General features: G+C 39.8%; 1 protein-coding gene across 3 annotated transcripts in view; it reads left to right on the top strand.

Moving 5' to 3' along the window:
* Positions 1-26855, top strand: part of LOC144013558 (metabotropic glutamate receptor 4-like) — a 196004-nt gene that overhangs the window by 43732 nt on the left and 125417 nt on the right. For 2 of the 3 annotated variants that reach the window (XM_077512588.1, XM_077512590.1), the window contains exon 2: positions 9587-10537. In XM_077512588.1, the coding sequence (XP_077368714.1) occupies positions 10031-10537 (507 nt within the window). In that variant the 5' untranslated portion in view covers positions 9587-10030. The remainder of the gene's footprint in view (positions 1-9586; positions 10538-26855) is intronic. The other variant, XM_077512589.1, reaches the window with a different exon arrangement.

Genomic DNA, 26855 nt, shown 5'->3' with positions numbered 1-26855 from the left:
TGCTACTCCTCTCCACAAGAGAACTGTCAAAAGACACTTCATCATGTAGTTTACTGCCACTTAGGATGCCCCAATCAACGCAGAAAAATGTCGAGTAAAATAACTTGGTTATAATAATAGTAAGAATAACTTGGTTAAACAGACATTGTTGCGGTGGACCGCTGCCAGTTTCTGCTGTTTAATGTGTTTTACACTTATAGACACGTGTGTGTATATGGGCCCACTATTCTCTCACTACTGTACTGTACTGTATCACTTAATGGCACAGATGTACTTGTCTAAGTAATAACTGGGCTGCAACATTGCTAATTCACATTAACAAGCACTATCTTAGCTGTCCACATGAATAGTTACTAACACACGAGAAAGTTATACAACACACCAAACATGAGCTCATTATTCAAAGTATGATGCACGTAACGAAATTACATCACTGAACATTAATTGCAGCCGTGTACGGCCGTAGATGTTACATATTAGTGGCATCCATTGAGAGGATAATGTCCCAAATGACGGCAGACATGACGTGAAAAGAGAGACAAAACGAGCAAATAAGCACACTATACTTTAGTGCACTTCTCTACTAATGCCTAACATACGGAAGAGAAGACGTTCGTGTAGTTAAACGGTGTTTGAGACACTTAATTTGTTACGGAGCGGACTTTAACGAGGTGCACAACGAGCTGTCAATCAAATCGACGTCGAAGCTTAAGGCACACAATGGCAAACCAGTGCGACAAATAAACACAATATAAAGTAACTAAACGCTATTTAGTGTCATTGTGGCATCTCACTGCATAATAACCGCTATGCAACAAGTAATGGACGTGACCCAGAATGCAATGTGTGCGTCACGAGAGGTAAATATAATGACGTTACTCTACTCTTAACATGGAACTAGACAATATAATAATGACAACTGTTAATATTTTGAACCTTTCTAACAAACATTATTTACTTAATTAAGTGAAAATGTGTGTGATTCCCTCCCCGAGTAGTTCAAGTAGCGAATTAGCTACTGGGTGTTAGCCTACATGCTAAGCTGAACACACCACTGTTAGCTAGCGGGGATTCAATGCAAGGCAATGCAGCTCCATTCATATAGTGCATTTAATACACAACATAATTCAATGTGTTTAGCTTATCACGGTGAAACGATCGGCGGAGTCTCTTCTCTTTTAACTTACCTTCGAAGCATGTGTCTGTCGCGTTGTGTACGTGGGTGCGTGTGTGACCGGCTACTGTGATACAGGCATACACTACTGATTGGTTCTGGCTCTTGCACGGCTAACCAATCAAATGCTGCTATGGGCGTTACATTGCTGGAGTTGGACTCCATAACAGACAGAGACACTCTGGGCTGCATTCGAAGCGAAAAGACGGAGTTTTAAATGGATCGCTCATATCGGCCGTCAGATTAATAAAACAGACCGATACCGATATGTACCAATATGTCAAATATCGGCCCCGATTATCGGCCCGACCGATTATCGGTCGATCTCTAATATATATATATATATATATATATATATATATATATATATATATATATATATATATATATATATATATATATATATATATATATATATATATATATATATATATTAGGGGCGTTAAAAAAAATCGATTCGGCGATATATCGCGATACTACATCGCGCGATTCTCGAATTGATTCAATTAAAAAAAATCGATTTTTTTTTATTTTTTTTTTTTAAGAGCTCAGAATTGTTCATTCGGTAGTCTTACCGATTCAACGTCTTATCATCATTGCCTTTTTTTTGTGTGTGTGTGTGTGTGAATCAATTTTTAAACTTCCATTTTTAATGGAAAAATATTCAACAAAACGTCTGACTTCGGGTTAGGATTCACACCGTGAGCATGGAAGAATGTTATATGAACGGAACATTAAGCCTTAATATTTTATTTTAATGCTGTTCAAACATGAAACAGATTACAACCTCTATAAGACTGAAATTTCAGATAAATAAATAATACATTTTCATATAAATCTTACACTCTACAAGCTTACTGATTAGTATTTTCTAAATTTGAATGAAAAAAAATCGCAACAATCGACTTATAAATTCGTATCGGGATTAATCGGTATCGAATCGAATCGTGATACGAATCGAATCGTCAGGTACTAGGCAATTCACACCCCTAATATATATATATATATATATATATATATATATATATATATATATATATATATATATATATATATATATATATATATATATATATATATATATATATATATATATATATATATAATTGTAGGTCTAGTAATCGTAATTCTGTAATCACTTTACAGAAGACTGACATCTTTTGCAGCCAATTTCTGCTACAGATACCCAAAGGAGACAAATTTAGCGAACGTAGTAATTGGTGGTAGGCTTGCGAAATGTAATCTCCCTGATTCTGAGGCACCGTAGTGCACGTGCTTCAAAATGAACACGCTTTGAATGGCAAAAAAATAAATAAATTCTACTGTCAACAGGTTCCACTTAAGATTTTCTTAATTTATATCATTTATAATTATATGATTGTTGGGAACACAAACATCAATTCAGCAATTTGTTGATTGCACAAAGGTAAACGTATATACATCATATCCGGGATGTCCAAACTACGGGCTGGGGGCCACTTGCGGCCCGCTGGACAGTTTTTAGTGGTCCGTGAAATATGCTAAAAATTGACATGGCCTGCAATTGCTATTAAAAAAAAACAAAATAAAAAAAAACACATGGGGTGGATAGGACAGGTGTCAGTCATGGCGCCATGATTTTTTTTTTCTTTTTTTTTTTTTTCCCTCTCCCGGGATTATGGAATTGGGGGTAGGTAGTTAAATAAACTCGCATTTTCACCAACCAAATTATGAGGTGCGCCGGGAGCACGTAAAAGAAAATGCCCTCGCCTGTCAAAACGTCCAGTATGGCGCAGTAGTCTGCCAAATTCCCAAACATGCAAAGGAGGCTAAAGGAATCAAGATATGTGCCCGTGCGAACATGTGTTGTCTATGAAAATTTAGCCCGCAGACTTCTGGGCCAAGTGGTGCTATTCTTTTGAATGAGTAGCACAGATATGATTTTTTAATTTTTTTTGTTTCTCTAAGAGTCAAGTTAGTACACACTTTTGCTTTAATATGCACATCTTGCAAACCGGTCTTCACCACTGCTGCCAAGATGCACACTAACAAGAAACAACATCACTTCACGGAACGCTGAATATCGAATGCAACAAATCCTTATGAGGGGGATCCGATGATGTGCCTGACAACTAGAAATAAAGAGTCGCAGGGGGGACTGGGACCCAGACAGTCTGATTTAAAATAGTAAACATCACAGCGTCTTGCAATGATCACTTTGATAGCCTCATTCATGACATTTTCGACTACTTGGCTGCTGACCTTGGCCTTTCAGCTAATTATTGATGTTTTTGTGTGGTACATCCTTGTAAAAACACACACTGCATTTTTTTCATCTTTCGATCTTGAAACAGTATCCTGTCATGAATAAAAAAAAATTGAGTAGGACAAGTCGTAGCTGCCCATGGTTGCATTAATTGTGTATATGTTGGGAGTGACTTTTAGGTTTTGCCTGTGAATAATTCAGATCTTACATATGGGCAGGAAACGTGCTTTAAAAATTCGTGTAAGAAACAATAAACCGCTGCAACTCGGCATGTGGCCAACATTTCATTTCTCACGATGATTCTTTTTCCAATATACTTTGGCGAGTGTCCCGGTCGGCATTTTCCCCATTAAATGAGTCGTCCACCCAGCTGGCCCCCGGGCTGCAACACTGACTGTTTGTTAATGGAATCTGCATTTTGCATGAAGAAAATGTTAATGGATGATTAAGAATCAGGCGTATCTCTGGCTCTGGTGGAGCGAGTTAATGGACAGTGTCCCGAAGATGTTGATAAGGTAATGGAGGTGTTGGAGAGGTGGGAGTTGTGTGTGGTGTGGCTTATTGAGATGGTATGGATGCAGACTTGCGAGTCGAGAGTTACAATGCATGTAATGAAACGCGCTGCCTTGAACCCTTCCATTGGTATGAAGCACATTTTTATGCTATATGTCTTCTTCTTTTAATCTGGACTGACTTCATTCTGACTTGTGTCTGAATGAATCGATGTGGCCCTGAGTCATATATTGATTTGAATGCATTTTTGATACACGTATGAAAAAGCTCATAATGCGGTTTGAAATGTCTGCGATTTACCCGCAGTGCTGTGTTGTCTTTAATGAGCACAAGTGAACCACTGAATTGTGGAGATGTGTCGCTCCTCTCCTTCTTCTCGACACCTCTATTGTCTCAAAACAATAGTCAGTGTGATGTGGGTAATTATTAAACTCATGTCACTTCAAACAGAAACTGTCATGGGCAAAGAAAGCAGAGAAATGTCGCATCCTGTTGGAGGTGGAAAATAGAAGAATGGCTGCGTTTGGAAAGCAAAGAGGCAGCATTTTATTTTATTTATTTGTTTATTTTATTTTGAAACGTGCCAGCGAATGTCAATAGCATGTAGGGGTGTGAATTGCCTACTGCCTGACGATTCAATTCGTAACACGATTCATAGGTCACGATTCGATTCGATACCGATTAATCCCGATACAAATTTGTAAACCGATTGTTGCGATTTTTTTTTTTTACTCAAATTTAGAAAATACTATTCAGTAAACTTGTACATGTACACTGTAAGATTTGTATGAAAATGTATTATTTATTTATCTGAAACTTCAGTCTTATAACTGTGAGCCACTATATTTAACAAACAGGTTGTAACCTTTTTTCATATTAGAACAGCATTGAAATAAAATATTAAGGCTTAATGTTCCATTAACATAACATTCTTCCATGCTTAAGGTGTGAACGTTAGATGTTTTGTGGAATATTTTTCCATCAAAAATGGAAGTTAAAAAATCGATTCGGCTGCCTATTGAATCGATTCGAGAATTGCGAGCTGTAGTATCGCGATATATTGCCGAATCGATTTTTTTTAACACCCCTAATAGCATGCAATGCAGACAGCTACTGTACATTATGGGATAGAGGATCATCTGATCTTTCCTCATGTTCTGAGCAAACCAGCAATACAATATTCATTTGCATAGCTTCCAACTTGAAGACGTACGTTATCTGAAGTTTATGAAGGGATAACAATTATTGTGAAAGTTCTGTAAAACAATTAAAATATCAGAAAAATTGCTGTTGAGAATGGGGTCACTGGGGGTATACTGCTGACCTTGTTCAAGCATCTTTTAAGCATATTTCAGTTACCGTATTTTCCGCACTATAAGTCGCACCTTCAATGTATGACATATTTTCAAACTTTTCATATATAAGGCGCTACAGTAGAGGCTGGGGTTACATTATTATCCATTAGATGGTGCTGCGTTAAAGGGAATGTCAACAAAACAGTCAGATAGGTCAGTCAAACTTTATGAATAGATTACAAACCAGCTTTCTGACAACTCCATTCACTCCCAAAATGAATAAACAACTGTTTTATTATTTCCTCTGAAGTAAAGTGTTAGTATTAGCTAGCGATCCAAGATGGCGGGATCTTCTGCGCATGCGCGTCACTGATCGTGCAGGGTCACCGATAGCGTCTTGACAGCGAGATGTGTTGCGGCTCAATATTGATATATAAGGCGCACTGGATTATAAGGCGCATGGTCAGCTTTTCAAAAAATTGAAGGCTTTTAGGTGCGCCTTATAGTCGTGAAAATACGGTACATCTGTGAAATTTAACTGTCATCTTCAAAATGAGTGCAACTTTCCCATGTTCGTTTAACATCAATCAGAGCTTCAAACTCCATTTTTGTCTGCAGCCTGACACGAAGAGGGAATCACTTTTGACTTGGAATTCAAAACAAAACAAGAGCGCCACAGCAGCTAATTGTTCTGCGGGGTTTCCTCGCAGCCGTCTGGCATGCGAGGCTTGCTTGGTGGCTGGCAACTTGCCAAAGACATTCAAAATGTAGAATCACTCGCATCAAACTTTAATCATTTGGCAGAGCAGAGATTTATACTTTTCCTCACTTTTAGAGGCCTTTCTATGTTAGGTTAGAAACGCCTGCTGCTTTTTCTCTCCAGAAGAAATGAAGTTATTCTCAATCGTAATGTCTTACTGCTGATCCCAAAGGAAACAACAAACCAAACAAGCGGACGCGTTATACAAAAGTCGTATTATCAAGTGGCGTTGCTTTAAAACCAGCACATAATACGTTCTGTGGCGCTAAGCTGGAGTTATTGTGCCTCCCTGGATTTGGTACACAAGTCTATGACTCCGCCAACGGTTGATGTTTATCTGCACATATAGACCCCCCCCCCCCCCCTCCCCACCCGGGACTCGTGACCAAACAGCTGCTCCCACTGTCAGTGTTCATGCCGAGTTTCACCGAGTGAGGACAGCAATGCAGCAGCGGCAAAGATTTCATCGCTGGGATGTCCAGGCACTTTTCTTGAGACTCCAAGAGGGTTATTCAGCATTCAAAACGTTTTACCACATGCTTTAATCACACTAATTTGAATAAGATGTCTGTTATTTTTACAATGTGACCCATTTACATTTAGAGAAATATGTATTTTAAACTACTCTCCTCAAAGTAATTGTGGCTAAAAGTCAGGTGGCCCGCCACCATTACTGCTCTGACATCCCATTTGATTGTGTGAGGTGTTTAACAGCTTAGTTTGTCTCTTTTAAACTCATTTCCAAGGAGAGCATTCCCAGGCACCCACCCACCCTTCCCTCCTCCATCTGATGGAGGCTTTTCCTCAGAACAAGGTGTTTTCCAGCGAGTGCTCAGCCCTCATCCATTATGGATGCAGCGTTTTAGAGGGAAGATCTGTGCAGATTATATAAATATCTCCTTTTCGTTCCCAGCAGGATGGGAACCGCGTTAGTGTACAGGGCTTCTTTATTATGCCATGCCGATGTAAAAGAAAAGAGAAGTGATGCGGACGCTAGAAGATGTGAAAGCTGTCTAGAATTCATGCAAATCGCTCAAAACCTCCTCGTTAATAAGATGCTTGTGAATGTGCATAAAGTTGAGGAAAACGTGTTATTTTGAAGCAGCGTCATAAATACATTTCCTTTCCTATTCAAATAAGTGAAAAAGCTGTGACAGCTGCAGGTGCTTGTGATCTCGAAAGAATTTGTGGTCTTTCAGGCTACGGCACAGTAGGAGAGTGTGTTCACACATATAGGAGCAGTATGAATCCTCCCAGATACTGATGGGCCGAGATGGTCAGAAGATGATCAAGAAAAAAGAGGACTGGAGGACACTCCAGCTGTGTGCAGATCAACCACTCTATTGGTTTAGCACTGAAGTCTCCACACAACTGACGAGGCGAAGGGCAGAAGAGGCCTCGTGAGAATGCCGATGCAAAGAGCAGATGCATCATAATTTCAGGAATATTCCATTCATCTGCTTGGCGCGTCTCTGATCTGGTTCTGGGTCACAGGAGGCTTGGACTCGATTGTAGCTCATTTAGAGTGGAAGGAGAACTAATGACTAAATTGTCATACGGAATATGTTTACACCAGAGGAAATCAAATTATGGTCTGACTGAAACATGAAATTGCAAGATACATACAAACACATCTGACTGGAATTGTGCCAAATTGACTTTCTCTTAGTCTGGCTGTAGATGTCGTTAGAATTATCCAAGATGTAAACAAAAAATCGGAGCAGACTTGAATAAGATGACCTAGAGCGTTACGTTATCGCCATACGTTCAGATCTGGAAGAATAATGCAGAAAACCCAATAGGCCAGCAAAAGCATGTTGAATTCTGCAAAACGTGGTGCTTTCTACTTTTGTGCAAAACTTATCAAAGTAGAGTTAAAGTCATTTGGAAGTGAAGTAAAGCGTACCACTTACTGATTAACTCATTTGCTCCCAATAACGTATAAATATGTTTTTTTAATGTTCTAAGTGTCCCAAAGACGTATTTATACGTTTTTTTATGCTAGAGCATACAGAAGGCTTTGATGTAGCCTCTCAACTGCAAAGAACGGTTGCAGAAATGGTAGTTATTACACAAACGGCCAGCAGGTGGCAGCAGAACAAAGGAGATCAACCAGGGCCATCGAGAAAAAAAGCTCAATTACTTACAATTTTAAACTGATTTGTGAAAACTGATGAAACTTAGCTCTCTTCTAATGCTAATTGCTGCAAAACGGAAACAGATAGAAACATACTTTTTTTTTCCTGATGAAAGAAGAGACTTTAATCTTTCTTTTGATAGGTTCCATGCTTTTATAGCAATAGAACACAATATTCTGTGGGCCTTGCAAAATCAGTCAAAATCCAGTAAAACAGCCGGGAGTGAACGGGATTGCGAAATGTGAAAATGGCCGGGAGTGAATGAGTTAAGAGGTAAACGGTCTAAGAAGTGTGCTGCTTTTCACTTTAACTCAGCATTCCTGTTAAAAAAAAAAAAAAAAAAAAAAAAAGATAGAAAAGGAAATACTATAAAAGCCTGTATCCCACTAAGTGGCGAAGGTTTGTGAAGGCAGTGAATATTGATTTTTGTTTTTTAATCAGTGTTGACCAAGGTCGCAAACGGTTGCAAAGATGTTCGCCAGACGTTTGCAATGGTTGTAAACAGTTTTTCTTGTTGCAAGATAATTTTGAACATGTTTGCAACCATTACAGTTGTTGGTGACCTTGAACGAACCCTGATCAAACACTCAAATTTTTGCTGCTCAGTGGGATATGAGCACGAAACCTTGTCGTCTTCACAGCAATATGTCGTCACTCTTCTTGCCCACATATTTTGCAACCTATAGGCAAATTTAAGTAACAAAGCCCAATAATAGGAGGTGGACATAGTTCGGCTAATATTTAGATTCACCACTGTTAAACTTTGCATACCTTGATAACACGTAATCTAAATTAACACACGATTCAATTGTACAAACCGGCAGAGGATAATTCACAGTAGCTTCATTTGTCAAACTAACATGTTTTTGGACTGTGTTAAGTCATATAGTGATTGGAGAGAAGAAGAAGAAGACGCAAACTCCATACAGGCCCAATATGAGATTCTAACAAAGAACAATTGAGCTGTGACTCATTGCTAAGCACTGTTCATCTCTGCAGATCATAAACATTTCCCATAATCTTAATTTAGTCAAGTGTTTCTTAACCTTTTGACGCATGCGCGACAGAGGATCCACAACAGCAGAGCAGAAAATGGAAGGATGCCGAGCAGCGGCGGCAAATCCGTTCTGCTCAAGGTACAAAGAAATAATTCATTGCGGTGCTGTGGAGGCGCTCAAGGAACGACTGCCATACAAAACATTATCTCCTGGGCAGATCGAGAATTTAAGGATGTTGAAAATAGATGTGGATTAAAAGATGAAGTGCGTGGCCTTGCTTTACATGCCAGACGGGTACAGCTTGTTTGACAAGGGGAAGAATTTGCGGCGGATTCAAAATGAATTATTAAACCTTAACTGTGTAAAGGGCTAATGCTAGGAAGCATCCCTGCAAAAAACACATTTCCTTCAATTTCCCTTGATCCATGAATGTTGCTAATACACTTTTCCTTTTACTCCACAGGCACTTTCTGTGCAGACCTCTTGTGAATTTCTGCCCGCCTGAAGGACAGCGAGAAAGCCAGAAGCTCCAAAGTGATTTCGCCACCAGCGCAGAAGAAAGGCTAACGCACTCCCTTTTGTTTTTGTTCAAGCCGTCCAAGAATGCTCTTTGCAGTTTCAGTCTCGGCTCTCCTTCTGCACCGTTGAGGTCGTGCACGTAGCAACCACATCACATTCCACTGCAGGAGCACGGAAAGAGCAAAGAACAAAAGGAGCAAGATCCAACAAAAGTGAACTGAGACAATTGGGGAAGTTGCGTTGCCGCCAGAAAGTGTGCGAAGAGACGCTTGAAGATGACTGAGGTCTGAAAAATATGGTGGCTCGCCTTTAAGACTTTTTGCATATGCGTTTATGTGCGCTCACTTCTTTTATGCTCAAAGGGTGGATGCTGATTTAGCCCGTCAACATGAGCCTGCGAGGGGGCTTCGGCTGGTGCTGCTGGCTGTCGCTGCTTGCTTGTTCTTTCGTCACCTCCCGGGCAGCCAAACCCAGAACGCCTGGCCACACACACCTCAACTCGATACGCATCGATGGGGACATATCGCTGGGCGGGCTTTTCCCTGTGCACGCAAGAGGAAACGAAGGCAAAGCCTGTGGCGAGCTCAAGAAGGAGAAAGGGATCCACAGGTTGGAGGCCATGCTGTTCGCTCTGGACCGCATCAATAATGACAACGAGCTGCTGCCCAACATCACTCTGGGCGCTCGCATCCTGGACACCTGCTCCCGCGACACGCACGCTCTGGAGCAGTCGCTGACATTCGTGCAGGCGCTGATCGAGAAGGACTCAACCGATGTCAAGTGTCTCAGCGGAGGGCCGCCCATCATCACCAAGCCGGAGCGAGTGGTCGGCGTGATTGGCGCGTCCGCGAGCTCTGTGTCAATCATGGTGGCCAATATACTGCGTCTCTTTAAGGTCAGTCCGTCACATCGCCGCTAGCTTGAAAATACTCATACGCCAACCAGAACCAGTAGCACAGCAGTTTAAATGTCATTCACATTTTCTCATGGCTCTGAGATATATAGCTCACAAACTATATTAAATACAATAGAAGAGAATTAATCCATGCTAAGTTATATTGTAGCCAGAATGCTAATGTTTGTGATGAATAAAAAAAATGATAGCATTTATTAGGGGTGACAGGCGATTAAAATTTGTCATCACAATGACTTAGTTAACTCACAATTAATCTCAAATTCTATAGCTGTTCTAAATGTACAATAAAATATTTTTTTTCTCAGTTTTCATACTCTTGTTAACATAGAAGTGGGAAAGAAATGTTAAACTAATATAAATATGGCTGCATCTTTTAGTCATTGATGCAGTAATTTCACAATAATTAAGAGTTAAAATTAAAAAGATGTGCTGTAGCTGTATTGTAAAAAATGAATGCGATATTGATTTGTGTTGAGGTAATTATTCTGCCACTAGATGGCATAATTGCATTTGTAAGACGGTCAGTGCATTTTTCTTTAGATTAAGAGCTATCTAATCTTTAACATGAACTTGTGAAATTCTGTACGTTTTTAAAATTGTAAAATACAACTTGACCCCACTCTCCACAAATATATGCATTATTATTCAATTTATTTCTGCTCAATTTTGACGTCTGTTGTCTGCTGCATTGTACTGGAATTTCCTCAGTACAGGCTTTCCAAGTAAGGGGCGATCATTAATCGTGTGTTAAAAAAAAATTGTGGCATTACAGGAACTTTAAATTAAATCAAAATTACACTAATTTTGACATCCCTAGTGTTTATCCATTGCGTGGTTCTGCCGCTGATGTTTATTGATGATGTTTCTGTTTGCTATCTCTATTCAAAACGGAAGGCGAGTCCAACCGTGGCTATACTTGTCAGCTCATGAAGATTCATATAAAAGTTTCACCAAAAATCCTGCTCTAACAAACCTAATAAAGGTCAGTATTGATTGACAGATGGTCATTCCTTAAAAATGCTTTTCAGACCTCAGTGAAAGAATGTCATAGCTGTCACTATTCTAATGCTTTCTGCATTGCAAAGCTTTTTTTTTTTTTTTTTTTTCCTGATGTAACACGCAATCTGATCTGTCATGGTGTGCCGAGGGAAGAAATGAGCTTTGGTGAGATCGGGTGCTTCTTTGTGATCATTTGACTGCTACAAAAGTGAACGCACAGTGGTGCTGATCTCAACATGTGTCAAGATGAATGACACCAGTAGATGATGACGACTGATAAGCATGTATTTTACCTCCCACATAGAACATGACAAATATCTGCATGACAACAATCAATATTAAAATGAATCTTTCTTTGACAGTCCCATTTATTATTGGGCCTATGTCTGGTATATATTATCCCTGCCGAGGAGGTGGCATTTTTGCTTACATGCTGTTTTTTCCCCCTCCATTAAAAAAAAAAAAAAAAAAAAAAAAAAAAAAAAAAAAAAAAAAAAAAAAAAGTAATAGAAGGAATTGATTTTTTTTTTTTAATACAGTTGAGTCACTACTTTAGGCCTCAACATTTGAATTTTCAATTAACAATGGTGCAGTTTTTTGTGTTTTGATGGACAATGATCACGACTTTTTAATGTGAACTACGACCTGTATAAAATGTTTCATTGAAATATACAAAATGATTATCTGCAGATGTGGCTGTGTACAGAATACAGATGCATTCAAGCTCAAAATGTTTAATAGTAGTCAGTTCACACCTGCCATCATTTAAAGTGACTGATTATCTCCAAATGAAGTTAATTAGTTCTGGTAGCATGTTCTTGAAATTTCCATAGAGAGCTACAGAGCACTTTATGACTAATTAGTCAGGAAGGATGCAAATGAATTTGCAAGGCATTAGATATACCATGTGCATTGGAGAAAATATTGCTGAAACCCACCAAAATTGAGGCTGCAAAGCCGACGTGACTGGCTGAGATGAGAGAGGTTGGGTGAAGAGATGGAAGCCCTGTTAAAATCTGAACACACACAATCACGCACACACGGCAGTTTCACAATTTGGGACTGTTCTTCTTTTTAATTTGGGCAAAAAAAACCTTTGATCTTTTGCGAGGCAGCTTCGCAAACCCAAAGCATACTTCCAAATAAACAAAAATAATCTTCTTCCCCAGAAGATTACATTTGGAAGGGCCCAGCCAAGTCAAGATGCTCCATGCTGATAGACTGACAGAGTGCTGTAATAAAATCAAACGGTGCTTCAACAAAGTAATAGTGTAAGGACCTGCATATTTATGCAACCAAGTTTTATTTTATTTGTTAATTTACCCCATAAAAATTCCAATTTGTTTTTCAATTTCATTATTCCCATTATAGATAATAACAGTGTTCTTGTTTTCATTTTTTACAACACAAAACCCTGACATTTTAACAAGGGTGTGAAGACTTTTTATAGCCACTGTGTGTTGTTGTGCAGTATGGTCCATTCAGAGGATGCTGTATATTTACTCTGGAAGTCTTAAAACAGGCGTAACTTTATTCCTCTCCCCTTTACCTAGACGAGAGGGGTCATAGCAGAGGACTTATAACACCTCATATACTCTGTAGCAATTGTCCAACAGATTGATTTCATTGATGCCAGGAAGATCAACACAGCTAGCCAGATTGCAGGGCGGGTTCATTTTCAGGGTTGTGATACGGCTCCACAAACTTAACTGTCAAGGCATTTTGTTGGAAGGATTTTGCCAAGGCATTGCTGTGTGTTCCAATTACTATTATGCCCGTAGTGGGAACAAACTAGCTTAACTTTTATCTTTTGAAAGGTCACTGAGCTGCACTGTGAGCACTGGCTGCACAAGACAGAGTGTTCTTGGGAACAATGGATTTGATAAGGGAAGATGCCAAACAGTACAATGTAGGCTGATAGAGTTCAGGAATTATCACCCACCAACAGATTAATGCAAGTAGGCTTCATAAATGTGACGACATGTCCAGTGATTTGCGCCGTACATGATTGCAGCTGAACAACATACACATGCAAATTACACTACTGAGCTACCAAATAGCAACAGAAGACGCAAATGGCTGAAGCAAACACCGCTTGAGACGGCCACTTTTTTTTTTTTTTTTTTTAATCATCTTAAACGTCGAGTTGTTGGGCGTGATGCACAAAAGCCATGAAGTGGTGCAAAACAAAAAGAAATGTATGACAATACTAATCACTGCTGCTGCATGTTGTGATTATTGTATTGAGCAATTGTTTTTCTGTCTTCAGAGGTCTTCCACATTTGCATAGGCATATAAATGTGTGTTTGACAACAATACTGCACAGGGCTGCCAGACAGATGATAATTTTGATATGTGCATTTTCATTTAAAAAAAATAAAAATAATAATTAAAAAACAAAACAAAAACAAAACAACCTTGGCTGTAGAAACACACTGACATTCTTTCTAATACCTGAGAGTGATTCTGGAAAAAAATGTATCCAAAAATGGTAAATGTACCGGTAATATATAAAGGTAACCCCACCCCCCTAAATAAAGTAAATAAATAAATAAATACAGTACTATTGGTCTCTGCCCACTTTGTCAGGTAATTTCATGCCATGTTTAGCAGTTTAAAGTGGTCAAAATAGCTTGAGACAAACCTATTAATGCTCTTGAACACTCAAAATGTCTTACAAGTGTTGTAAAACTCCGCCTCTTTCCTTGTTCTCGCTTAGGTACATCATCCACCACATCATAGAAGAGTTGTATTGAAGCTGAATAAGCTATAAAATCTTTGTTAATACATTCAAGGGGTTGTCATTGATAGGATAAAACATTGCTTACATTACTGTATGCTTGGTGTGTTAAGGCGTTAAAAACATTTTGATTTGGATTGCTTCGAAGACACTGCGAGATTTAAGATTTAGCTGCTCGGATTATGCACTAAGAAGCAAAAGCTTTTAGTCTGAGGCGATTGTCGATCTTTTCCTACAAATCAGGGATGAGAAACATCTGAATAGTGTTTCTCTTGTTCCTTTATTTGTAAAGTCCAGTGACATGGCTGGTGAGACACTGCCATTAGAGCCAGATAAACAAATTTACAGACTGGCATTGCAGCCCACCATTAAGAACTGAACATTTTTAGAATGAACAGGTTGCATCCGCACACTTGCCTTTAAGAAATGCAGCTGCCACCTAGCTACTGTATGTGTCCAAAAACATGAACCTGTGTGCTCTTGTACGCCCCCTATCAGTGTAGCAAAGTATTGTCAGCCTCAGCTCGTGCTTTCTTTATCTGCGGTTTAATGCGATAAGCAAAACTAAATATGTAAAACCCAACTATTAGATATACATTAGACTGATTATGGAAAAGTGCATAGTGTCTGAAAACATTATTGGTGATAAGAAGCAGCAAAGCTAAAACAGCATTCTCTCCTGTCAGTATATTTATGTAATGCTTTAGCTCATCAAAAAGAAGAAAGCACAAAGCTTTTAAAGCTTCTTATAATTTATCAGCTATTTTGATTCTTGACAAGCAAAACAAGTTTTTGCAAATCACATTGATAGCCAAATAAGAAAAATGTGACTCCGGGAAAAAATTAAAATAGCAGATTTAATACATGATATTGTGCATGCATGAGGTTAAATTTTACTTGCTTGCGTATATCAAATCACATTTTTACAGAGCTGGGCACTTCCGGTAATCGTCAATTCCCATCGATCACGATGCCCACCTTTGGACGCGTGCGTGTGCATATTCGGCGAACGCTATTTGACGCCAAGGCTCGCAAATATACAGTGAATGAGAGGGTCTGTACTCACCCTGATCAACAGATGTTAATATGCTTCAGTCGTTGGCCAGTCCATGTACGTATTTATCCGAGGCTTCGCGTCATTGTGCACTTGCTGCAAGGAAGTGCCAAGCTCTGGATTTTTATGTGAATAGACTTAAGCATTTACATTTCATCATAAAACTGGAATGATGATGTAATAATCTTAATATTTTGTCCAGTACCTATTTGACTGTATATCATGATGGTGTAGTGACGAGCACGTCAACCTCACAGTTCTAAGGTTCGGTGTTTGTATTTTGTGTCCGTTGTGGAGTTTGCATGTTCTCATGCTTGTGTGGGTTTTCTCTGGGCATTTCCCAAAACCTCCATGTCAGGTTGATTGACGCCTCTGGATGTGTGAATGGTTGTCTATTTAAGCTATGTGATTGGCTGGCGACCAGTCCAGGGCGTACTCCACTTATCACCCAGAGTCAGCTGGAATATGTGCCTGCAGACCCACAGCCCTAATAAGCACACATGCTCTAGAAAATGGATGGACGGACTTCTGTAGACCAGTTAATTGGTTGTTTATGTTTATAGTAATTTCAGTGTGATTAGATGGTAAATAGAGTGCACTTAAATAGTGCTTGATCAGTGGCTCGGCAGTTCTGTAAATTCCACGTCAAAGTCTGGCGCAGTAGGTAAACAGCTGGTCTAATGGGATTTGATCGCGGCACAGGCAGACAGTTGCTGAGCACTGCAGACGTGCCAGGATGTCGTTTTGTTTCAATCACGAATGAAATGACAACAGTGTGCTTTAAACCTTCTTCAAATTCATTGAACTCATCATCATTTTGATGATGATGATGATGATTATTATTAGCTCATTCACTGCCAGTCATTATAGAAAATTTTTACATTTCCAATACTCACGTGATATTACATTCAATAATTATATATAAACCGAATCTACCAAATAACAGAATAGACTCCCTACTTTTTGTCCCGTCCCGTTCTTTTATAATTGACAGCAGAAAAATGTAGGTTTGCCAAAATACAGCCATTTCTCCCATGGACTCTGAAACTGTGTTTATTTCCTATAAAATGGGGCAATGATGTCATCTACCGGTGGTTGGGCATCAGTAAAGTTGTTTCCAAGTTTGATATTTACAGTGGAGCATGCTCAGATTCGCCCCCATTTAGCACCGCTCTAAAAAATACAATTGACAAGTATACTTGTCAAAGGCAGTGAATGAGTTAGGGGTGTTAAAAAAATCGACTCAGCAATATATCGCGATACTGAAGCACGCAATTCTTGAATCGATTCAATAGGCAGCCGAATCGATTTTTTAACATCCATTTCTTATGGAAAAATATTCAACAAAACGTCGAACAGCATGGAAGAATGTTATATTACTGGAACATTAAGCCTTAATATTTTATTTCAATGCTGTTCTAACATGAAAAAGGTTACAACTTGTTTGTTAAATACAGTGGCTCACAGTTATAAAACTGAAGTTTCAGATCAGATCAATAAATAATACATTTTCATACAAATATTACAGTATACATGTACAAGTTTACTGAATGGTATTTTCTAAATTTGAGTAAAAAAAAAAAAAATCGCAACAATCGACTTGTAAATTCATATTGGGATTAATCGGTATTGAATCGAATCGTGACCTATGAATCGTGATACAGATCGAATCGTCAGGTACTAGGCAATTCACACCCCTAATTATTATTATTATATCATCATTGTTAGAGCTTTTAAATCATTTCACTTTGATTAAGTAATTTTGTTTAAAGGGACAGCAACATGAAAAATCAACTTTTTGGAGCTTATAGCCGTGTCAAAATGCTAATTCCTCACCAAAAACATGAGCAAAGGGGTGTTTTGCTCCATTCACCCCTCTATGAGAAATTCTTAGGTCATTCTGCTCTTCAAGCACCATAAAGTGTGCGGAAGCTGATTCTCCGCAGCGGGACAGCAAAAAAATAAAATAAAATTGAGAGCAACTAAAGTCCACAAATTAACATTTATTTAAAACAAACAAAAAAAGAAAAGAGTGGGCTCGACGCCACCGCACGTTACAATAGCCGTTCAAGGCATCCAAAAAAATAATAATAATAATAATTCCACGCCAAGTGCCACCCCGTGGCGCGGTCCCACACTGCCGATTGTTACAGCGGACCCTCCCCCCCGCATGGGATAGTGCTAAAGGTAGCCTTTAACGAACGTAGTAGCCTTATTTAACATATGGTCCCTGAATTTCATCTAGCAGATTAGCGGAGTGTACAAGTCAGCAAGACCAAACAGCAGTCACTCTATTAGCATGTAATCTTTTGAGCCCACCAAAAGCATATTGACTAATAAGTAAACGTAAGGTTGTGCTCTCACACGGCATGGCTCAGACAGCAAGTTCCGGTTCTTTTCTCTACCATTATAGTCACATAAAACCATAATTAGGACTCCTCTGAGTGGTGAGGAGGTCTCACTGCTCTCCACTTCCCTGTAATGATTTGAAAAGTAAGACTCTGCATGTTTCCTGGGTGTCAGCTTGAAGCTATACTTTTATTTATTATAGCTGCCTGGTTCTTGAATGATGCATTATAATCTAAGTATCACTTCAATACTGTTATTACAATGAAATCTCGGTGGAATAAGTCATTTTACTCACTGCTGTCGGTCTTCATTGAAAGCATTTATTATACAAATAGAATAACAGATTACGGATTTATAGATTACTGTGAATATGCGTTCATATTTTGAAACACAAGGAACATGACTGGCTGATAAAAACATCTACATCATTGTCATCAATACATCTATAATCCCATGTTTTTCTAAAGCCTTCATTTTATGTAAAATAAATTTGCTGCTCTGAAGGACAGCTGCTGTACTGACGTGACATAGATATAAAGTTGTTAATGGACAGTGACAATCTCGTACAATCTTGTGGCTGGAGTGTATTTTTGTTAGGTTGTTTTCGTGCTGCTTTATCATTGTTCAATTTTCACACACAAAGAGCACAAGTATGAAGGTAATCTAATTTAATGTAATATTCCAACCAACTTCATTTGTGTATTCCTTGTATAGCTGGTTGCCATATTCATGAGGGAATAATTTTTTTTGTCCACTGTAATTGGCTTCATGTTTTCAGCTCCTAAACTTTTGGCCTTTTCTTTATCTTCCCCGCGGTCTCTGAGTGGCTAACGGCAAAATGTGAGCTCAGCACTCTCAAGTAGGCAGGAGTCCAGCCTGGTTGTGTGTTATGAATATTTTACTATACTGTTATGTAATTGATGCCGAGGGAGTAGGGGTTGAAAGCTCTGGCTTTGAACCCCGAAGTCCAGCTCTGATTACACCACTTTGACCATTCATGCAGCATGTACAGTTACTGGTTGGTAGCATAAGATTGCAGCTAGCGCTTCTTATGCATCTACAAAATGAGTATTACCAGACGTGGGTTGTATTGAGCTACATTGAGCTCTATTACTTAAAGAAACTTTGTGCACAGTAGTGGAAATGCTTTAGTACATTTTACTTTCGCTTGAGTATTTTTGTTAAAAGTTACTCTGTTAGATTAGATTAGATTATACACCAACGGTGACAATTTAAGACAATTTCTCGCGGCTGCCTTAATTTGTTACTTTTGAAAGATCTACTTAATGTATATATGAAAATAATAAGGTAAAAATAATGACTTACTTTGAAAACATAAATCCGCTTTATAATATGCACAAAAATAGCAAACAATCTGCTCCTAAGCAAATTACTATTTAAAGGAAATGTCATCGAATAGCCAGCAGAGGGCGCTAGTGACTCACTTCACTCAACGCCGTAGTCATATACAACAAAACAAAACCTTCATAATCAAATGTTTTAACAAATACAGATTTCGCCAAAGGTGTATAATAAAGCATTTCAAACATCTCTAAGTGATATTAGAAACTTACGGAATTGCTTCTCTGATGCTAGCCATGTCAACAGATTAAGTTAAAATCCTAATCGGAGCATGAAACGTGTCAGCTGTACGGTCGCGATTAAACCGGAAGACAACCAAACAGGAAGTCACATTACGGAGATGACGTCATGAATGACAGCGTCGGAAAATTACATTTATTAATTAATTAAACTTACAAAAATAATGATTTTCCTTTCTTTCAACTACCTAAACAAAGAGAATTACTTGTAAGGAAAAACAGATTAAGTAATTACTATTGCCTTCAGGGCAACACATAATGATTGTTATATTTGAAGTGATTATTGTGATGTGTAATTTCTGAAATTGCACACTATAATTTTAATCATTTTGTCTATTTAGTAGCAACACTCTTACTTGAGTACAATTCTTGGCTATACATACTTACATCCGGAGTATTACTCACATGGCATGAGGCATATGGCATCAGCAGTCCCAAAACAAGGCAATGTTTCAGTTGTTGAAGTTGACTTGCTGAGACAAAGAGAAAGGGGGTGAGGGATTAGGTGTGGTGGGTGTGTGTGTTGGGGTTGCATGGGTGGTTACGTGTGTAGCTTCCACCCAGAAGCTTTTTAAATAATGTACAAGCCGGCATAGTCAGTGTGCACAAGGCTTTCCTGTGTGTCGGCTTGGCACTGCAGAGACATGGAGTGGGAGACAGGTGAATAGGTTCTCTCAGCACAAAGAAATGAGGTTAACCCTCCTGTTGTGCTGTCTGCGAAGTTCCGTCTGCCTCTCTCATCCTTCATTACAGATAGACACACAGGCAGAGGGCAAGAGGCCTCACTTCCCCCACATCGCCCCACAATGATTTCATCCCTGCATTTCACTGTGTTGAGACTAGCTCTTATTGGATTACCCTGTCAGCCTACACTAAAAGCTTTTGAGAAGCTCCAAAATGTGCATACACCTGCTCGAAAGGCACACTTATGAATTCAATGGACCCTGAAGGCCAAATACGATCTCCATCAGCCATTGGTGTGTTAGCGTTTCTACAGTTAATGTGTTACACAAATAATGGCAACTGGGAAAGAACAAGAGTGAACTAACTATAATTATAGTGAATTTTCATCTTTGTCAATTCATTTAATGCATGAGACTTAGCTATTTATTTTGGTGGCATGACAGCACGGCCGTTATTCAGAAGAGGGAAGGTCGTTTGGAAGTTGTGGTCTTATGAGCTGTGTCGCCTAGAAGAAACGTCATCCAGCCTGCAGAAGTTTGTGACCAGATGACGTGGCGTGCATGTTTTCGATTGTGCCTGCATGTTTCGATTGTGCCTGGACTTTGTCCCCGGATTTTGTCACATAACTCAGCCCACAACGTGGTTAGTGCTCTCCTTTTTTTGCGTCACATATGGGGGGGGGGGGAGTATACAGTACAACCAGCCAGGTACAATACTTCCCAATAGGAATTCACAATTCCACTTTAGAAGTAAACAACAAGTTAAAACATGGGATGGAAAGAGAGATCATCAATCAGAGTTGGATGCATCTAACTTTATAAACAGTATTATGCACTTCACTTAATACTGTCATAGAGTACCTGTATTTGAATTGAGGATGGTTGTTTTTAAAATGTTTTTACAATATATTTCAGATTTTATTCCACAGTAATTGCCATAATGTGTTTTTCAAATATTGCACACAAGAAGTACATTTTTTTATTTTTTAGAAATTAAAGCTAATACTAAAACTAATAAAAGTTAACTAAAAGTAAATATAAAATAAGAACTAAGAAACCCACTATAAAAAGTAATTCAAACTAACGACATTTAAAAATCTCAAATGTAAAAGAAAAAGCTATAATGAAAATTCCAAAACAATTACAGTATAATTGTTGGCATGGTGGCTGACATTGCAGTCGTGAAATTGAATCGAGGCTCCGGTCTTCCTGTGTGGAGTTTGCATATGCTTCCCATGCCTGCGTTGGTTTTCTCGCACTTTTGCACAGTACAGTCTGGACACGGGATGCATTTTAAGGTACTGTTATTTGCAGAGCACATTCATTAACCCCCTCCGACCATGACCAATAAACAAAGGAAATAACCAAGTAACAAGAAAATGCACTCATCATTTTGCAGATCAGTGCGCTTTGCCCTTCAACTTGACTTTTAGAGCTGAACACACCAAATCCACAAAGCTGTGCATCTCTTTGGTTGTACAGGAGCTGCTCTAGGTGAAGATTAACTCAGATCCAACTCACTATTCCTGCCCAAGAAAGCACAGCCATTTCCCAGGCGAAGCTTTCTAAGAATCATACCTTTTTATACTTGCTCCAGTTCATCCTTTTGCACTTAAAGTTTGGAAATCCCTCTGCAAGCAATGGGAGCCACTGCAACCACATTCAGAATGAGCACCAGCCTGCCTCGCTCCTCTGGTGCCTTCTCTTGCTTCATTTGTAAAATCTCATACAAATTAATTTCTGCTGTTTAATTAGTGCGCACTGGCAGGTCTACTGAGGGAATGCTGGCAGGGGGGGAAATTACTTTTTTTTTTTTTTTTTTTTTTAATGTATGATTTCATTCTGCTGAGTAGTGCTTGGAAAATCAGAGAGCCAAGAGCCTCAACAGGGGGACAGAACATACAATCCCTTGCTGTCATTTTCCCGCACTGGCTGCCGTCTCGCCCACATTTGGCGTGTACATGTGGCACTCCACTCTAACGCATCTTTAAAAGTTTCAAAGAACAAAAAACAATTTCTGGTGAACAAAATCCAGCAAACAGAGGCGGCACCATCACATCCTTGAAAAGAGTGTGGGATGAAAGGCTCAGGGAGCTGTCGAACCTGCAAGATCTCAGCTTCAGCCCACCATCCATCATCCTGCTGTCATGACAGGCTGCCGTGCCTCAGATTTAGTCGACTTTAACAAAGCTTGGGAAAGAAATCAGAAAGCCTTCAGTTGCTCAAACACATTAAATTAAGAGTAATCAATAGCTCCATGACGGCTGCCATATTGACTGTGTGAAGGGCGGCAATTCTAATTGTATTCATTTCATTTTTTTAAATACTTGAGCTGTCAAAGTGACAATGTCAGCTGCATAAAATTCAGTTTACCAAAGTTAATGAATAAATTAACTTTGGTAAATTCACACATGTAAGCTTCTGTGAGTGAGTGAGTGAGTGAGCGGAAAAAATTAAAAATAATCCGTGCGTGCTTTTAAATTGCCGCGGGAGTGATGTCATGCAGCTGATACGTTCGCCCGGCCCCGTTTGCGACACGCCACCCCCCGCTCTGCGATTGGCTGGAGGGGTGTAAACACTGTCTTTCCACAGAAACGGCCCGCTGTTTACAAAACAAACACAAAATGGCAAAATACAGGCTGGGGGGGGGGTGGGGGTTTAGGACGAAATCACCACCAAAAAGTAACATAAACACAGATGTGTAGACTGAGAGAAAGTTAAAGTGTGTACATCCTGTATTTAAAAAGTCCTGAGTGAATCTGGCAGACAGCCCCTTTAACTTAGAAACACATAGAGGATGTTTGGCTACTACCAAGCTAAGCAGGTCATTTTCTTTTGTTTTGAACCTTCCTTTTTTAACCTTCCTGCAAATGGCCGTTTGGTAATGAAGTACATCTTCCAAAACACTGTCTGCAAAATATACACTTCAAAAATTATTATTTTCTTATGGGAGATATTCCCTTCACCTTATTTGCTGCCAAATTGAGAACATACTGTCAATCTATCGCAGTCCAGAGTGTTCCCCATCTCTCGCTTGCAGAACACCTGTGACCCTAGTGAGGTTAAGTGGAATAGAAGCTGGAATGGATGGATGACTTGTTTGCCTTTCAAATAGGACTCAATAATTTCAAGACAACATGATACAAGTAAGAAAAATTACTAACATTCTAATGTGGCTTAAAAAATAATAATAATGCAAAAACTAGAAGTCTCTGTTGGAAGTTTACTTGAAATATCACTCATGGCTGGGGTATACTAAGCTCAGCACAATGAATACAATACTAAAACATGGATTTCTATGCGAACCTGGACAGTGAAATATTGCTGACTCTATGAGCCTGAGCTAACTGTAGCTGATTTTGGAGGAGAGGCGGGGTACACACCAGTTAATTGCAGAGCCTGATAAAAAAAATAAAAAATAAAATAGATAAAAATACACAAACTTTATTGTGCAAAACTGAGTCCAAACATGTTGGCCCTGTGTTCTTCAACAGCCAGCATTTGGTAATTTAGTTCCTGTGCTGAGTTTCAATTATGCAAATTGTATTTAAGTCAACATTTCACTCTTGTCCATGATACTCTTCTCTTCTGATATAGAGCTTCTGTATGTCATAGAATTTTTAAACAAGGATTCTCAATATTGTGAGGGATATTGTAGTAGCTGAACCTGCTTGTGCTCCATTTATATACAATTGAGACAGCTTTTTTTCTGTTTGGGCCCCTTTTAACACATTCACTGCCAGCCCAAAAATGCATCATTTGACGTCTTTTTCCGTCAATGGCAGTGAATGAGTTAAGGACCACTGATCTGTGTGTTTAGTGAAGTAGTAACCTCCTAACACACAACACATGTCCTGACATGTGCATGCAGACATTACCTGTCAACCAGTTAATGGAAACATCATGGGTCAACGTGGACCGCTTACATTTTGGGAGTTTCCCTATCCATACTAAACAAGCAGAATCAGTAGCTGCCTTCACACTAGCTTCCTGATTGCAAATGTTAAAAATGTGAAATTAAACACCAATTGGGTCTTTTGATATCCAAAAATATGTCTGTGAGCAAGCCATTCTAAAATTTGTACATTAGGTTATCACAATCAGGCTAATTTGCACAATAACCACCCCCACACCTAGGTTGCTTGATCCAATGTTTGGATGCTGGAAGCACTATAATGTCAAAGTCAAAAGGTATACACAGTTGCAGTACAGGAGTCTTTGAGTTACCATGTACACGACCTACGATGTTTCGACTTTACGACGCCCGTGCCTCATCCCCAGCAGCTTCTTTTTTGTTAACATTTCCCGCAGTAATCACGCCATTTACACTCACACTCATTCAGCGCTTAGCGATGACAGCACGCTAAAGCTAAAGGGGGAGGTGGGGAGGACAAGAAGCTTGGTGGCTTCATCTAAACCCTATTCAATTGCATAGGGGAAGACTCCAGAAGTGTCTGATAAAAGTGTCTGATCATTTTGTCACATGCCTTAACTCCACCCATCATTGTGGTTATGTGTGTATTGATGCATTGGTGTCACCTTTCAAGGGAAGTGGGAACTGTTGCATTGTGAAATCCATCCATCCATCCATCCATCCATCCATTTTCTTGACCGCTCATTCCTCACAAGGGTCCCGGGGAGTGCTGGACCCTATCTCAGCTGGCTTTGGGCAGTAGGCGGGGTACACCCTGAACTGGTCGCCAGCCAATCGCAGGGCACACAGAGACGAACAACCATCCACAATCACAAGCACACCTAGGGACAATTCGGAGCGCCCAATTAACCTGCCATGCATGTCTTTGGAATGTGGGAGGAGACCGGAGTGCCCGGAGAAGACCCACGCAGGCACGGGGAGAACATGCTTGTGAAATACATGTCTCCTTTAAAACAGATAACTGACACACTCAGGGCCGAATGTGTACCTGTATTTGAGCTTGCACCTCAAGTATGACAGCCACATCGTGCAGGACCCACACTAATAGAAAACCTGTACTGACAGACAAACACACAAGTTTGAAAAAGATCAGTTGTTTCATTGAGTGACAATGTGAAGAGAGCTGACCAAAAAAAGCTCTTAGGGGGCTCAGTGGATGGTTGGGCTGCATGAAAAAGAGCGTCGTGTGAAAGTGACCGAACGGAACACAGACGGGCCGAACCGAAACTGTTGAACCGATCAGCTTTAACGGTTTTCAAAAACCGTCCCAGGCATGCATATATATATATATATATATATATATATATATATATATATATATATATATATTTCATGTCCTTCAGCAAAAGCACCCAAGTTTTCCTCATACGAAGAAGCTTCTTTGCTCACACATGGAGACGTTAACTGTCTGCTGTGGTCAGCATCAAAGCACATCCAGGAATGACAAGATCCGAACAACCCCGCTATCAGGTCTCAGACATTAGTAAAGCCCCGCTTGAGTCTAAGCTGCGGAGACTGCAGGCAGGCACACGCACTTAACTCAGATGCACGTGCTACCAATGTGCTCCATTTCTCTTTTCTGCAAGTACAGCTGGAAAATGTGGTGATCAAATATTTAATGAAATGTACTATTGGGGTTTGCAAAGGAGTACTTTTTCGGAGCTGTAGAGCAGTTGAACATGTACTGTAGATGTACTTATAACCCCGGGTTTTCACCGGATGCGGTTGCGGTGCGGTGCGTCTTGACTGCGTGCTCCGGACGGGTCAATTTTTTTGTCAATCCACACCGGCTCCGCACAGCTGCGGTCCGGCAGCTCCGTCGCCGCCCACTTCCCAACCGCGCGCGCGCGATCATGTGGCATTTCACAACGACAAACATACAGAAAGTCTGTGCTCAACAGAGAAGCAGAAAGAGAGGTGGACTTCTTTTGATTTAACCTTTTCTTCTTCTTCTGCTATGAGATTCCATGCAGCATCCTTTTTTTGGTTGTCCTTGTAAAGTATATTAATAACAAGAGTCGGGTCAGTGCGGGTCCACTCTTTATTTCTGTCTTCCGCGTCCGGCTGCCGCTCAGTACGGCAAGCGAGACGGGCACAACAAGCAATCGCGAACATCAAACTCACAATACATTACAGTCCTTATAAAAAGGATGTGCCGTGTCATATATTATTTTGTGGTTTTCCACCTCCAATATAAACCTCTCCTCGTCCATGTTCGCTGGTGTCTAAACCGTGAATGAGCACATGGCCCGGCGACGCCCACGTCACGTTTTGCTGAAAAACTTGCGAAATAGGAGCTGGCGAGTGTTTTATTCTGAAAGGTAACCGGAAATTTATTTTGAAACTGCCTCGGTCTTCCTGTCCCGCTCGATGTGTTTTGTGCTAGCTTGCCATTTGCCGGAGGCCTACCGCTGCGGCGTCCGGCAAAAATAGAAAATAGGTCTATCCTAGCGGAAGGCTTGCGGCACGCCGCAGGCCTTCCGCAGTCGACACGCAACGCACCCGCAAGCGGTGTAAACTGCACCATTCGAATGAATGGAATCTAATTGCTTGCGTCGCACCGCAACCGCACCGCAACCGCATCCGGTGAAAACCCGGGGTTAGGAATGGCTTCAATTCACATTTGCATAAGGAAATTCAAATTAGCTACATGTTCTATGTATACATTTGAAAAGCACTACAGTACATACTGTACATTGCCCATTATCCCAATGTGTAAGAAGACTATATCATGTGGCCGCTGCTGTTTTAATGGATACAGACAACATGTTTTTCAAGACAGATTGGATTTTTCTCTTCTCTTCTGATGACTGACCTCTCAGTAAGGGACACTCACTGCATTTCACAATCATTAGTACTCTGTTCTGTAGTTTACTGCTTCTACTTCAGCTACTATTATAATGAATGTGACAGAACCATTTAAATAATTGCCTTCCT

Source organism: Festucalex cinctus, chromosome 2 (genome assembly GCF_051991245.1).
Source record: "Festucalex cinctus isolate MCC-2025b chromosome 2, RoL_Fcin_1.0, whole genome shotgun sequence".
Classification (NCBI taxonomy): Eukaryota; Metazoa; Chordata; class Actinopteri; order Syngnathiformes; family Syngnathidae; genus Festucalex; species Festucalex cinctus.
The sequence above is the reverse complement of the archived record's forward strand: the minus strand, read 5'-3'. Positions and strand labels throughout refer to the sequence as shown.